Raw genomic sequence first — 16,444 nt, 5'->3', positions numbered from 1 at the left:
TCTTTTTTAAAAAGTACATTGCTAATAAAAATATAAACATTGATAATTAGAAGGCACATTAATAAAGTATACTAATGCACTTTCAGGTATTATTTAGGGTTGAAGTCTAATCAACTGAGAATTTGTTATTAGGGAATCAGAATATGTTTTAAAAAACAGTCTTTTTAAATTTTAGAAAAGATAGTCATTAATATTTAAGATGGTTAAAATTCAGAGCTTTTCAAAGACAATGTACAGATTTATGTCAAGGCAGAATCATGGCTGACATTCAGTCTTAGTAGTAAGGATATAAATTTCAACATAGATCCTTCTAGACCACCTAACCTGCCTCTTGAGAAATCTGTGTGCAGGTCAAGAAGCAACAGTTAGAACTGGACTTGGGACAACAGACTGGTTCCAAATAGGAAAAGGAGTATGTCAAGGCTGTATATTGTCACCCTGCTTATTTAACTTATATGCAGAGTACATCATGAGAAACGCTGTGCTGAAAGAAACACAAGCTGGAATCAAGATTGCTGGGAGAAATATCAATAACCTCAGATATGCAGATGACACCACCCTTATGGCAGAAAGTGAAGAAGAGCTAAAAAGCCTCTTGATGAAAGTGAAAGAGGAGAGTGAAAAAGTTGGCTTAAAGCTCAACATTCAGAAAACGAAGATCATGGCATCTGGTCTCATCACTTCATGGGAAATAGATGGGGAAAAAAGTGGAAACAGTGTCAGACTTTATTTTTTTGGGCTCCAAAATCACTGCAGATGGTGACTGCAGCCATGAAATTAAAAGATGCTTACTCCTTGGAAGAAAAGTTGTGACCAACCTAGATAGTATATTGAAAAGCAGAGACATTACTTTGCCGACTAAGGTCCATCTAGTCAAGGCTATGGTTTTTCCTGTGGTCATTTATGGATGTGAGAGTTGGACTGTGAAGAAGGCTGAGTGCCGAAGAATTGATGCTTTTGAACTGTGGTGTTGGAGAAGACTCTTGAGAGTCCCTTAGACTGCAAGGAGATGCAACCAGTCCATTCTGAAGGAGATCAGCCCTGGGATTTCTTTGGAAGGAATGATGCTAAAGCTGAAACTCCAGTATTTTGGCCACCTCATGTGAAGAGTTGACTCATTGGAAAAGACTGATGCTGGGAGGGATTGGGGGCAGGAGGAGAAGGGGATGACCGAGGATGAGATAGCTGGATGGCATCATGGACTCGATGGACGTGAGTCTGAGTGAACTCCGGGAGATGGTGATGGGCAGGGAGGCCTGGTGTGCTGCGATTCATGGGGTCGCAAAGAGTCGGAAATGACTGAGCGACTGAACCGAACTGAACTGAATCCTTCCAATATCCAACTCTGTCTCTTGCCAGCTGTGTTACCTTCAGTAATTTATGTTCTTCTTCCTGGGCTGAGTTTTCTCATTTAAAAAGTGTTTTGCTACACATGTATTGAAAACTCTCAGCAGAGGATCTACACATTTCTATGCTCTTAAATTATCTATTTACTTATCTATTTATTCATCTGTATATGCTCTGTACAGAAGCAGAAGTTCATTCTGGTTTGGATGCCTTGAAATGTGGGTAAATATTTCTTTTGAACCCCTCTGGGAATAGTAGCACCCCTAGAGAATAACCCCAGAGACTGAGTGCTAGAAATGGGTTAAAGAGCAACAGGTTCAATGGACCCTCTAAGCATCTGCACCCAATGCAAATCAAGATGTGCTTTTTCCCCCTCATTTTCATGAAAGCAAGGTAACACTTGTTTCTGTGACAGGCTGTGGAATAAGGATGACACCTTCATACATGCCATTACCAGCATTTGCATCTACTGAAAGAATTGTCCAAGGAAGTGAAGCAGCTCTGGAAGGGGAGTGGCCATGGCAGGCCAGCCTCCAGCTCATAGGGGCTGGCCATCAGTGTGGAGCCAGCCTCATCAGTAACACATGGCTGCTCACGGCAGCTCACTGCTTCCGCAGGTAAGTTTATTAGAGCTCTTGTGAGTCTTGCTTACTCAGTTATTAATTACCATCAATTTAGTGCCTGGGAAGAGTCTAATCTCACCAAATTATCCTCTACTCCACTCTGGATGCACACCATCCCCTAAATGCATTATGGCTGCTCCATGCCCCAATTGAACTCATCCCCTCACCCTTCTCTCAATATATATCATGTTTGGTTTGGTGAAAAACAAACCAATGAGCCATTCTTGTGGCTCATACCATCTGTTTCCATGTATGTAGCATCATGAAACTATGCGATCTTTATCTACTACATCATAAATTATTTTAAAGACTATTATACATGTACAAATTTAAACTCTTCTGCATATTTAAGGAAAATTCAGCCACTTTCACTTTAAAAATTATTTCATCTATCCTCCAACTATCAACATCCACCACCACTTATAGGAAAAAAAAAATCAAAGGTATCATTTTTGAAGGTCTCCCTTCCAATTTTGGAGAAGGAAATGCAGCCAACTCCAGTATTCTTGCCTGGAGAATCCCAGGGACGGAGGAACCTGCCATCTATGGGGTTGCACGGAGTTGGACACGACTGAAGCAACTAAAAAGCAACAGCTTCCAATTATCCAAGAACCATGTGGGCTGGTAAAGAATCCACCTGCAATGCAGGAGACCTGCGTTCAATCCCTGAGTTGGGAAGATCCCCTGGAGAATGGAAAGGCTACCCACTCCAGTATTCTGGCCTGGAAAATTCCATGGACTGTATAGTCCGTGGGGTCACAAAGAGTCAGACATGACTTAGCCACTTTCACTTCATTTCATGTGGGCTTTTCTGGACTAGAGAGGTGTACGGATGGTGGGAGAGCTCTACTAACCTATATCACTGCCCTCACAGTGTGGAAGATGGGTCATATAAACCTGAAAATAGCTCTCTGTTGGGCTTTCACAGTTGTAACCCTTAACACTCAGCTACATCACTTCACATACACAGACAGGCACAGGCACACTATTGCCCAAGATCAGAGACACACTATCTTCTTTCCCTGAGGTTTCAACATCAGGGTACAAAGAGTTTTTCCTTTTAAACCCTCAAAAAACAAAAGTTCTGAAAAAAGTCCTGGCCAATGACACTGTTCACACACCCTTTCAGAAGAAACTATCCTTGGTGAGTCTAGGTGGTGCTTGATCATCATTCTAAGGGTAACACCCAAATTGTTCTAAGATGCCTACACCTTTATTTGTGGAGTAGATGTGTAGTGAGAATGACTTAATGGATTTAAGGTGATTGTCACTGTCTCATGAAAAAAGAAAAAGGATGCACACATACGTATTTACAACCTCAGTAATATCATCGTGCTTAGGTAAACTTGAGTCTCACTAATTTTTCAAGGCTTTATGATTTTTTCATGCTCATATAATCCTCCATTCTTCATACATTAAAAAAATTTATAACTGATATTTACTTACATAAATTAAAAAGAAATAAGCTCAGAATGTAAAGTCTTTAACTATTTAGTGAAGAATATAAGGTATATAGACTGAGACACATGTTCCAGCAGGTCCACTGCCATTTCTGTGTGGGCAGAAATATAAAGGGACTGGCCATTGAGTTTGATAAAATAGAGATAACTGGTGATCTTGATAAAATAAATTGTAAAGATGTGATAGGGGTGAGAATGAATTCAAGAGAGAAAAGAAAGATAAGGATTGGATGTAGTGAGTTTAGACCCCACTTTCAAGGAGTTTTTAAATGAATGGGAGCAGAGAAATTTGATATTCTGGGGTGGCTGTGGATTCTAAGGAGGAATTTTTTTTTAATATGAGAAATGTGATAGTATATTTTATGCCAAGAATAATAAAGAGTTTGAAATGATAATGATCCTGGAAAGAAAGGGATCAATTTTGCATGTGATATAATTTCATATAATTGCATAATGAAGTGCACTATTGTGAAGGAAAAATAAGGGTACTTTGAAGACAATATCACAATTATCCAAATACTTTTAAAACTTTTATGTTTTTTCCTATAGAAATACTATATTTTAAAAATCATATTTAAGACAAATGTTAGCACCTTTATGCCCATGAAAAATGATCCCAGTCTTTGTGAAACAAGTGTATATAGAGAAAAGTTCTTGACAGGATATCATGAGACCTGGGCCATCTGTCTCTGACACTAACCAGCTGAATATATCATGTACCTGGCCGAGTCATTTAATTTCTGAATCTCAGTGTTCTTATCTGTAGAGCATGCTGAACTGTGCCTATTACTTAAGTCTCCCTTTCTGGTTTTTCATGCATGCATGAAGGTATTTCTGTTTTGTCTACTCAGTTGGTTTACAAGATCCTTAAGGACTGAAGTAACATAAGTCTTTGTAGCTTTCAGAATTCTAGTTTTCAGACGAATGCTTCATCCTTAAGATTTCTGCTTTGAATTAAACCTTCCTTTAAAGTGTAAATAAGTAGAGCAGCTGAGAGAGGAGATCCCTGCATACCCCAATTCCTTGGCCCCTAGGCTCTGCCTTCTCATCCCTGGGGCAGTACAGAGTACTTTGCAAACCACTGATCTTTCAGGTTTTGCATTACAGTTAAAACTTTATGATTCACCAACACAGTAATCCTGCATGAACAGGGAAATTCCCCTTTTGAATTCTCTTATGTGTAATTTCCTTTTACATAATTTTCCTGTACACAGAGAATTCAAGTTTCTATATATTTTTGTCATTCTTGAAAATGCTGGTTAGACAAAGAGGAAACTGAGGTTTAGGGTAGAACAGGGAGTAAAGAGATGATAGAAGGTTGCAAAATTTGCTTGTAGTGTAATCTCATAGTAGAGAAAAGCATCTGTGTTAAGGGAAAGCCTTAACAGTAAGGGGGACTGACCAGGGCAGATGAAAGGGTAGTGGGAGCTCTAACAGCACAACAATGAGTTAAGGCTGCTTTTAGCCCTTGAGTATTGGGGCAGGGTATGGGCACTGGGTGGAGAAATAATCCTGTATACACATGAGGGTTTGTGAAGAAGACAAATTACACTTTGTCTCAAAGATCAAGGTAAGACTCAAAAACAAGAGTCAACAGGTTAAATCATAAAATAAGAATGGAGAGAATGTCTCATACAGAAGGAAATACCTCTTAGGGTGATAATGTCCAAAACAGGTCAAAATTAATTTCTATATACTTCATTGAAATTAGAGAAAAAATCAAATTTGAAGAGTTCCTAATGAACAAAACTGTTAATTTAATTTAACATTAAAATGTTTAATTAAAATGGTAGAATTAAAATGTTATAAACTAATTGTATACTACCCATTATTATTATTCCAACTGCAGCATGGAATTCCACTTAACTATTGTATTCTTTTAAATTTTAGAGCTTGTGAAATATTTTAAGAGCTTTCCTACTCTCACTTGTATCATCAGTATTTTAACCTCTTTTTTTTTTTACATAAGGCCACCAATTGCAAATTCTCTCGCTATAGGAATTTTTCAGGGACGTAATTCCAATAGTTGTGGAGAATACTGTCTCAATTGTTTTTAAAGGATACAGTTAAGTATCACTAATATTATTCTTTATTTTTATGCAGAAATAAAGACCCAAATAGATGGATCGTTACTTTTGGTATAACTATAACGCCACCCACAGTGAAACGAAGTTTGAGGAAAATTATCATTCATGAAAATTACCGTAAAGAAACAAATGAAAATGACATTGCTTTGGCTCAGCTTGCTACCCGAGTTGAGTTTTCAAATGTAGTTCAGAGAGTTTGCCTCCCAGATTCATCCTTAAAGTTGCGACCTAAAACAGGTGTATTTGTCACAGGATTTGGATCCATTGTAGATGATGGTGAGTTGTTCAATGTAATTTACTTAGTACAAATTTATCTTGGGATCTAATGTGCCATCTAGGAGGTACCTCTTTAGACTTTTCATTAAAATGTTCGTGCTTCTAATGTGTATGGGATTCCCTGGTGGCTCAGATGGTAAAGAATCTGCCTGCCAGATTCAATCCCTGGGTCAGGAAGATTCCATGGAGAAGGAAAGTATGGCTCTGAGAAGAACAAGGTGCTATATGTTAAAGTAAAAAAACTAAAAGGAATCATATACCCATCCTTGAGGAGTTCACAATTATTTGGAGCAGTCGTGGGGAAGAGGAGAATTCTATAACATGGATAAGATGAACAGACTGTTCTGGTTACACTAAGAAGGAACAAAATGCTATGGGAGGGAAGTAAATCACTACGAGTTGTATATTCGCCAGATGTAAACACTCCTGGCTAGTGTATACTTCATATGCTTTTTTTGTTGTTGTTAAAATTCTTCCTAATTTTAATGAGAATATACTATGGTCATAAATATAGAAGTGGTTTGTGAATGCTTTGAGACTAACTTGTGCAGTATTTTTTCCTCCTAACCACTGGCCTTCTTCTCTGCTAGTGTCATATTGTTGATATATCTTCAGCATTTGCTTTGTTTCTCATGCTTTGAGACATTCTGAAATAACACTGTATAGCATAGAGCAGGGCAAACAGAACTGTGCAGTTTGTATCCTGGTTTATACTTGAGTAGATTTTGGAAAATCAATGAACTTCTCTGAGCCTCAGCTTCCTTATTGTGGAAAATCATGAAAAAAGTCATATACATACAATATTGTGTGTAGTTTTGAGAGTTCAAAGAACTTTTGAAGGTCCACAAACGCAAGAGTTGGACACGACAGCAACTAAACCACCAATGCCACATATATGTGTACTGTTTCCTTGCATGTAGACATTTATACCACAGAAAACAAAATTAGGCAATCATTAATAATGAAAAATCTAATGCTTTTACTCCTAAGAATATACAATTCATGTGTCTTCTGAGTCTTAGATATAGCTGTGTTCAAAGAACATGTTTTTTGTTTTTTCATTTGTTTGTGTAATAGGACCAACACAAAATAAACTACGGCAAGCCAGGGTAGAAACCATAAGCCCTGAGGTGTGTAACAGAAAGGATGTATATGATGGCATGATAACTTCAGGAATGTTGTGTGCCGGATTCATGGAAGGAAAAGTAGATGCATGTAAGGTAAGTTCAAAGACAAGGTCAACACTTTAAAAGGAAAGTTTCCATTAATGATTTCTAATTTGGGCCTATATGTTTAAAGAAAAAAATAACATGAATTTTATCAAAGAATCAGTTTACCTAAATAACCAATGATAATAAAAATTATTATGTTGCTTTGAGCATGCAAAAACAATGCTAAACACTTTCTATACATTATTTCATTTAATATAATGAGATTGACATAGTTCAGTTCAGTCACTCAGTCATGTCCAACTCTTTACAACCCCATGGACTGCAGCACGCCAGGCCTCACTGTCCATCACCAACTCCCAGAGCTTGCTCAAACTCATGTCCATTGAATTGGTGATAGCATCCAACCATCTCATCTTCTCGTCCCCTTCTCCTCCTGCCTTGAGTCTTTCCCAGTATCTCTTTTCCAGGGAGTCACTTCTTTACATCAAGTGGCCAAAGTATTGGAGCTTCAGCTTCAATCAGTCCTTCCAATGAATATTCAGGACTGTTTTCCTTTAGGATGGATGGGTTGGATTTCCTTGCAGTCCAAGGGACTCTCAAGAGTCTTCTCCAACACCACATTTCAAAAGAATCAATTCTTCAATGCTCAGCTTTCTTTATAGTCCAACTCTCACAACCATACATGACTACTGGAAAAACCATAGCCTTGGCTAGACTGACATTTGTTGGCAAAGCAATGTCTCTGCTTTTTAATATGCAGTCTAGGTTAGTCATGGGCTTCCCTGGTGGCTCAGAGGTTAAAGCGTCTGCTTCCAATGCGGGAGACCTGGGTTCAATCCCTGGGTCAGGACGATCCTCTGGAGAAGGAAATGGCAACCCACTCCAGTATTCTTGCCTGGAGAATCCCATGGACAGAGGAGCCTGGTAGGCTACAGTCCACGGGGTCACAAAGAGTCGGACACAACTGAGCAACTTCACCTCATCTCACCTAGGTTAGTCATAATTTTTCTTGCAAGGAGCAAGTCACCATCTGCAGTGATTTTGGAGCCCCCCAAAATAAAGTCTGTCAATGTTTCCACTGTTTCCCCATCTATTTGCCATGAAGTGATAGGACCAGATGCCATGATCTTAATTTTCTAAATGTTGAGTTTTAAGCCAACTTTTTCACTCTCCTTTTTCACTTTCATCAAGAGGCTCTTTAGTTCTTCGCTTTCTGCCATAAGAGTGGTATCATCTGCATATCTGAGATTATTGATACATCTCTTGGCAATCTTGATTCCAGCTTGTACTTCATTCAGCCCAGTGTTTTTCACAATGTACTCTGCATATAAATTAAATAAGCAGGGTGACAATATACAGCCTTGATGTACTCCTTGTCCTATTTGGAACCAGTCTGTTGTTCCATGTCCAGTTCTAACTGTTGCTTCCTGACCTGCATACAGATTTCTCAAGAGGCAGATCAAGTGGTTTGGTATTCCCATCTCTTTCAGAATTTTTCTCAGTTTCTTGTGATCCCCATAGTCAAAGGTTTGGCATAGTCAATAAAGCAGAAGTAGATGTTTTTCTGGAACTCTCTTGCTTTTTCTATGATCCAATGGATGTTGGCAATTTGATCTCTGGTTCCTCTTCCTTTTCTAAAACCATCTTGAACATCTGGAAGTTCACAGTTCACATACTGTTGAAGCCTGGCTTGGAGAATTTTGAGCATTATGTTACTAGCATATAAGATGAGCGCAACTTTGTGGTAGTTTGAACATTCTTTGGCATTGCCTTTCTTTGGGACTGGAATGCACATTGACCTTTCTCAGTATTGTGGAGTTTTCCAAATTTGCTGGCATAATGAGTGCAGCACTTTCACAGCATCATCTCTTAGGATTTGAAATATCTCAACTGGAATTCCATCACCTCCACTAGCTCTGTTTGTAGTGATGTTTCCTAAAGAAGGTCCACTTGACTCTGTATTCCAAGATGTCTGACTCTAGGTGAGTAATCACACCATCGTGGTTATCTAGGTCCTGAAGATCATTTTTGTACAGTTCTTTTGTGTATTCTTGCCACCTCTTCTTAATATCTTCTGCTTCTGTTAGGTCCATACCATTTCTGTCCTTTATTGTGTCCATCTTTGTGTGGTACTATTGACATAGTACCATGACGTAGTACTATTTATAAATTAGAAAATTAGTCTATTGCTCCAGTTTCTGGGTCAGACAACCTCTTTTGCTCTATTGTTATTTTCTTAAACAAATTTGTAGTCAAAAGGCAGAGAAATCTCTCTTCTGAAAAGCACTTTATTCAGCTGTATCATCTCTCATTTATCTAGTTTTTATCTCCCTAACCTCCTAATCTCTCTACTTTCTTCCACTCATTCTTTCATGCCATTGACGCCAAAAATAGATTCCACCTTCATCCTAACGTCTGCAATATTGTCATCAGTTCATTTAAATACTGGATCCTTAGTTCATAGATCTCAACTTCCAGGGACCTTAACTCCTCCTCAGTCACCTATTCCTAGGGCCACACCTTGAACCTTGTCATCAAAACCTGTTGCATCTCCAATGACACTAAATTCCCAAATCTTCCTATTTAACAACTATGCTCAGTCCTTTCTGCCTGATTTTAAACTACTTCTATTTCTTTGGTCACACTGTTATAATCCAACCTACCAATCCTGACTGCCCAATATACACAACTTACACACATATTCTTTGCGTCTCTTCTCATTTCTAGCTCTTACACCATTCAATGCACAATATATTTTACTTAACTGTCTCACTAGCCTAGAAAGTGAATTCTGTGAAGGCACCTATTTTAGAGCATCTATTTTATTTACCTCTGTTTCATGAATACCTCAATCAGTCTTGGCACAAATATTTGTTGGCTGAATACCACCCTTCTTCAGTTTCACAGAGTCTTGTAGAGCGTAGCTTCTCTGCTGTTTCACAGTCCATTAATTCTTTCCTTTCTTCCACTGTTCACTTGTCCAATTTAGATTTCACTGTGATCATTTTTTAAACATTTGTGCTTATACCCCAAACCCACTTGATGTTCTCTCTTCCTAGTGTTTATGTCTGACAAGTTCCAAACCTGGAAGAACTCAGTTATTCAGATTCTCTCTCTGCCTGCATCTGGGAAATCATATGCTCCTGAAAAAAATACAACAGAACACATGGCTCCAGTATGTGTTCCACATAACAAAGCTGACAACCTTACTATTTTTGTTGCTTTTTCCTAAATCTACCTTTCTCTGAATTCTCCCACCATTCTCTGCTTTTCTTAACTTCCAGTTTTTCCTGCTCATTTATTCTCGACTGATGATTCTGTTCTGAATTTTCAAAAATAAATAAATAAATAAATAAAAGCCATGGTAGGGAATTTCCCCACCTTCCTAGCATCAAACATTGCAGATCTGCCTTTATCTGGACCCTTTTCATCCACCTTCAGCTTAGGTCACTGCAGAGAAGTTACTCCTTCACTAAGAATAGCCCCTTCCCCAAGAATAGCCCCTTCCCCACTGTTCAGATGCCTCCTCTTGTTGACCTTTTGGGGAAGTTTACACTAGCAACTGGGCTTCCCAGGTGGCACTAGTGGTAAAGAACCCACCTGCCAATGCAGGAGACATAAGAGACGAGGGTTTGATCCCCAGGAAGACCCCCTGGAGAAGGAAATGTCAACCCAGTCCAGTATTCTTACCTGGAGAATTCCATGGACAGAGAAGCCTAGCGGGCTACAATCCATAGGGTCACAAACAGTTGGACACAACTGAGGTGACTTAGCATGCATATATTAGCAATTACAGTCTCTCTCCTTCCAGAGTCAACATTTCTCTTGTAACTAAATTCTCTATTCAGATCTCTCAAGTCATGGGGAAAAAAAAGAAAAGCAATTTTTTTTTTGACCCATAATGCCTTCAGCTAGCCTCTCATTTTATCTCTTTACCATCAAATATTTGAGAAAATGTTTATTGTCGCAATTTTCTCATCTCTCACTAACTCCTCAGACTGTTTCAATATGGTTCCTGCCTTATCGTTTCATCAAAATCTCTCTTCCTAATGTTTTCAATGAATCACTAACGACCATCAACAACTTGAGGGGGTCTTTTTTACCTCTTAGCAGTATTTAATAGTGCTTACCACTCCCTGTTTATTGAAATATTGTCTTCTCTTGGCTTGTAATAATTTTCATTTTGCATCTCTGTCTGCTCCTTCACTATCTCCTTTTCAGTGTCCTTCTCTTAATCCCACTCATTACATGTTAATTTATGCCTGTGTATCTTTTCACTCGATACTTTCTCCCCAGAGAATCTAATTCTCTTTCATAGCTTCAATTATCATTTTTTTTGCAGATGCTACATAAAATTTTACTTTTAGCCCCATCCTCTCTTTTGATCTCCAGATTTATCTATTCTATTCCTACTCGGCAGCTCCAGTTGGATATTTCAAAGGCACTTCAAATTCAAATGTTGTACCCGATTCTGCTCTGATTCTTCTCCCCAACTAATCTTCTTTCTGTGTTTTGTATTTCTGCAAATGGTATTCCCTTTCATTCTGTTAGATACGCCAAAGGCTAGAAACCATTGTAATTTCTCTTTTTCCCATATTCAAATAACCACCTAATCCCATGGATTTTACTTCCTTAAATCTCTCTCCACCATCTTTTGCCTTTCTATCCTCTCTCAACCTCTCCTCCTCTTCCTGTCCCTTGACACCCTCCCATACACATTAACTATTTAGTTTAATCTCTTTGTATTCATTCTTATGATCCTGTAGTGCATTAGTCGAATGAATTTCAGGATGGTTTCTAACAGGATGCAATCTGATCATGTTAACACCCTCCTTAAAACACTTAAATCTTCAATGTTTTACCTTTATTTTTTTCTTATGATAAAAACTTCTTAAAAAGACCCATAGGACTTTATATAGAATAGTCTCTCTTTACTGCTATGGCCTCATTCTGTACCACTTGCCCACTTGCTGTCCTCTCTCCAGTCTCCTATTTCTACAAGCCTTTGCATATGCCAGGCTGCTTCATGCCACAGAGAATTTGTCATGCTTCCCTCTGTCTAAAACGCATTTCATTCATGCCTTGCTTTTCACGATTTACTCCTCTTCCTTCAGCTATTAGATTGATTACATTTCACCAAGGGAAATAGCCCTAACCTCCCTGACTAGTCAAATCCCCCTATTTTATGTTCCCATAGCACTCATAACAGTTGTCATTTGCATAAATGTCAAGCTCTATGAGCATAGGGACAGTTCATTTTTGGTCATTGTTAATCCTCAATGCCCATCAAAATGCCTGAGACATGTAGCGAATTGTTAGGTCATTCAATTGTGTCCAACTCTTTGCAACCACATGTGCTGTAGCCCCCAGGCTCCTCTGTCCATGGAGTTCTCCAGGCAAGAATACTGGATTGGGTAGCCACTCCCTTCTCCAAGGGATACTCCTGACCCAGGCATCCTCAATACCCAGGGGTCTCCTGCATTACAGGCAGATTCTTTACCATCTGAGCTACCAAGGAAGCCCTGTGACATATAGTAGGAACTCAATAAATAGTTGATAAAAGAAAAAACAAATGAAGCAAGTGGGAGAGGCACAGAGAATTTATCCTGTGTATCTTACCTAAGATCGCACAACAAGTAATTAATAGAGCTGGACCTGAAATGGGCAGTTCAACTACTGAGACCACGATTTTAACCTCGATACTTGCATCTATTTATTTGCATAATCTTCTCTGATCCAAAAGAGATTTAAGGAGGCTTATATAAAATTCAGAAAGCAAACATAAGATAGAAATAGGTAAGTGAAAGAAAGGAAAGCCAGAGTAGGTTCATAAAATACAATCAAGAGCTAACATACTCAGAAGAGATCACAGAAAATTGCTGCTGCTGCTAAGTTGCTTCAGTTGGGTCTGACTCTGTGCGACACAGACGGCACCAGGCTCCTCCGTCCCTGGGATTCTCCAGGCAAGAATACTGGAGTGGGTTGCCATTTCCTTCTCCAATGCATGCATGCATGCTAAGTCGTTTCAGTCGTGTCTGACCCTGTGCAACCCTATGGACAGCAGCCCACCAGGCTCCACCGTCCACAGGATTCTCTTGGCAATAATACTGGAGTGGGTTGCCATTTCCTTCAATGTACAAATACCAACCTCATATTAAATATTTTAGATAAATGCTTACTAAATCATGCTTACAGTGTCTAATAAAACTAGCAAAAAATATATGTATGCTGAAGCATTAAATAATGTAGCCATTCCATATAAATTAGTATTGGTCTTCCTAGAAAATAATTTACTTAATAATTTAGCACAAAATTTTAACTCAGTCAAGAGAACCATCATATAATCTGTCTTTAATCTGGTTGCATGTTCTACATAACTGTTTCCATTTTTCCTCTGGAAGAAAGATGATTGCAGTGATTGTCCTACTGAACTAGAGTTAACAATCTCAATTTTTTTTTTTTCTCTAGGGAGATTCTGGTGGACCTCTGGTTTATGAAAATCATGAAATCTGGTACCTTGTTGGTATAGTAAGTTGGGGACAATCATGTGCTCTTCCCAAAAAACCTGGGGTCTACACAAGAGTGTCTCAGTATCGAGACTGGATTGCCTCCAAGACTGGTATCTAGTGTGAACTGATCCTGAATTTTATACATCGCACATAGAGCTAAAACTCCTGCATATAATGTATTATTTATATTCTTGTGATTTGGATCAGTTCTTTTGCTGAATCTCAAGAAGTCCTTCAGAGGCAGAGCAATCTAATATCATGAGGTGAACTTTGTGTATATGGGACAGAAATCTTTCTCTACCCCAGGAGAAAAAGATACAGCAAATGACAGGTAGCACCAACTCCTCACTCACATGGGAAATTGTGATCCTACTAATCAGATGAATATTTACATAAACTTTCCTTCCATTGAAGATGGGAACATCATTTTCCAGAGGATATGAAGAACTTCCGGGGCTCTCAAAATCTTACTTCATATAGTACCTGGAGCACTTGGGATTCATCTAGCAAAATATCAAACAGCAACCATCCTTGAGGATTCAGGGCTCCAGCATTCTAGGACTGATTACTGGACCTTCAATGGCTTGAATGGAGTGTGTGAGATTTGCAATATAACTTGAATTCTAACCTGTGTTTACAAATAATAATACAGAGCATTATCATTAACCATGAGAATTGCCATTTAAAAGGTGTTTAAATATATCTGAACTTGCTATTAACATTGGGTTATTCACATCAGTGCTAGCTTCAGGATGCACGTTGTATTGTTAATAAGCATTTCTGGTTTATTCTTTAACAACATCTTTCCAGTCACACATTTGAAGCTAGACTGAAAAGGAGACAACTCTTGGGAGCACTTTTTCATGGGTATAAGGAGGATAAAAAGAACCAATGGAACCTAGGCTATCAGAGATGTTTCAAATAATTACTAACAAAACAAGCACTCTTTAGATTTTTGGTGGAATGAGACATCCAATTATCATTTGCTGCTGCTGCTGCTAAATCGCTTCAGTCGTGTCTGACTCTGTGCGACCCCATAGAAGGCAGCCCCAGCAAGCTCCCCCGTCCCTGGGATTCTCCAGGCAAGAATTATCATTTAGATATATCTATATCATATACAGTGCTTTTATAAGTCTTAAGTTCTCTGACAAGTCAGATGTCTACTGGAATGTCAGGTTAGGAAATCTGATTTGTGCAATACTTGGCGCAGTGTCTGGCATATATTATACACTATATAAAGGTTTATTATAATGGGAAGGAATGCCTTTATGAGTTTTAAAGTAAATTAACTTAATTTGTTTAATAAGTGAATGACATAGGGCTTAAACCAGTCTGGTGGGAGAGAGCACAGGCTTCGAATCAGACTGCTTGAGCTTGAATGTTGACTCTGCCATGTATAAACTATGGGTCCTTAACATCTCTGCATTAGCACTTTCATCTCTACAGTGAGAATAAAAATGGTACCTACCTCATATCATTATGAGGATTAAATGCATTCATACAGGTAAATTACTTGGAACAGTGTCTTTACACAGCGGGCTCTCAATATGGACTATGTGTCATGCTGTGTGTGCATGCTCAGTTGTATCTTTCTCTGTGACCCCATGGACTGAAGCCCGCCAGGCTCCTTTGTCCATGGAATTTTCCAGGCAAGAATACTGGAATGGGTTGCTGTTTCTTATTCCAGGGGGATCTTCCTGACCCAGGGATCGAACCCATGTCTCCTGCACTGACAGGTTGGTTCTTTGCCACTGAGCCACCTGGGAAGCACGTATATAGATTAACTGCTATGAATTATTATTAATGTGCTTTGGACTCAATAAAACAATATACTTTTTAAAAATTGTACCTTGCTTCTTTAAAATCATGTAATTGATTTCAGAATAGTTTAAATTACATTGTAAAAAATTAGGTGAATTACTAGGTTTTCAAAATCAGTTTTGTATGCCTCAGTAATGTATGTCTAACCAAGTCTGTTTATACACAAGTAATCATAAGACGCTTGTCATCTGTCATCAGGTCTATGGCCACAGAGATGCAGCTGGATTCACACTCAGGTTCCAAACGTGAGGTCTCATATTCTAGACTTGTTGCTCTGATTTATCTAAGAAAAATCTAGCCTCTTAGTTTCTTTAATGATCGAAACTTTAAATTTGCATGTATGTGTGTTATATGTAATGTATATGTAAACAAGATAAACGTAACTAAACAACTCCTAGTCATTTAATATAAATGTTAAGATATAATAGACACAAAATGGTTATTCATACATACTTCCTTTTTGAAAACAAAAAATCACCAAATTTCTGATCTGATAACTCCTAGCAACTAAATATCAGCAGAAAAAGCAGAATAAAAATTTAAATCCTTATGCTTCCTTTTATATGTAGAGATACAGCCAAAACTTTTTGGCAAATATTTAGCATGTTCAAAATCTGTTTGATTGATGATGTAGCTTCTTTATATTAAAGCCTAACACAGCCTTTGGTAGACAAAAGAAAACAAATCTGTCTAGATTGGATGGATATGTGCTTTTGTGTACCTATATTTTTATTTCAGAAGACTGTGACTTCTCTTTGCGTATAAATATCTGTGAAACTACATATACTTATTTAAATTATAATACGGTTAACTTAATTCAGCCCAATGACATTTTGACACATATGAGAGGAATAAATGCAATAGACTATGAAAACCTAAGGAATGGAAAAGCAGATTTTAAAAATAGATTTATATATACTGTTTCTAGTTTGATTCTGATCTGTTGTGTGGTGATACGAGGATCATGCAATAGCTTTTCCTCATGTTTTCCACCTACTATATGGGACATTGGGTGATCTAGCTCATGGCATTGTTGTAAAGCTTTCTTGTAAAATAATAAAGTTGAAAAATCAATGAATGTTTAAAATTTGCTCAAAAAATGCAAAGTATATTTCTGCAAACTGATATTAGTACAGATGATGCTGTAAA

The 16,444-nt window shown here is 38.2% G+C and overlaps 1 protein-coding gene across 1 annotated transcript in view; it reads left to right on the top strand.

The window, feature by feature from the left end:
* The window catches only part of LOC102185449 (transmembrane protease serine 11F), a 104,484-nt gene extending 89,369 nt beyond the window's left edge, over window positions 1–15,115 (top strand). The window contains exons 8-11 of the mRNA XM_018049513.1: window positions 1,763–1,964; window positions 5,534–5,793; window positions 6,871–7,013; window positions 13,434–15,115. Of these exons, the coding sequence (XP_017905002.1) occupies window positions 1,763–1,964; window positions 5,534–5,793; window positions 6,871–7,013; window positions 13,434–13,592 (764 nt within the window). The 3' untranslated portion in view covers window positions 13,593–15,115. The remainder of the gene's footprint in view (window positions 1–1,762; window positions 1,965–5,533; window positions 5,794–6,870; window positions 7,014–13,433) is intronic.

Source organism: Capra hircus, chromosome 6, assembly GCF_001704415.2.
Source record: "Capra hircus breed San Clemente chromosome 6, ASM170441v1, whole genome shotgun sequence".
Lineage (NCBI taxonomy): Eukaryota > Metazoa > Chordata > Mammalia > Artiodactyla > Bovidae > Capra > Capra hircus.
This window is presented reverse-complemented; position numbering and strand designations above follow the sequence as displayed.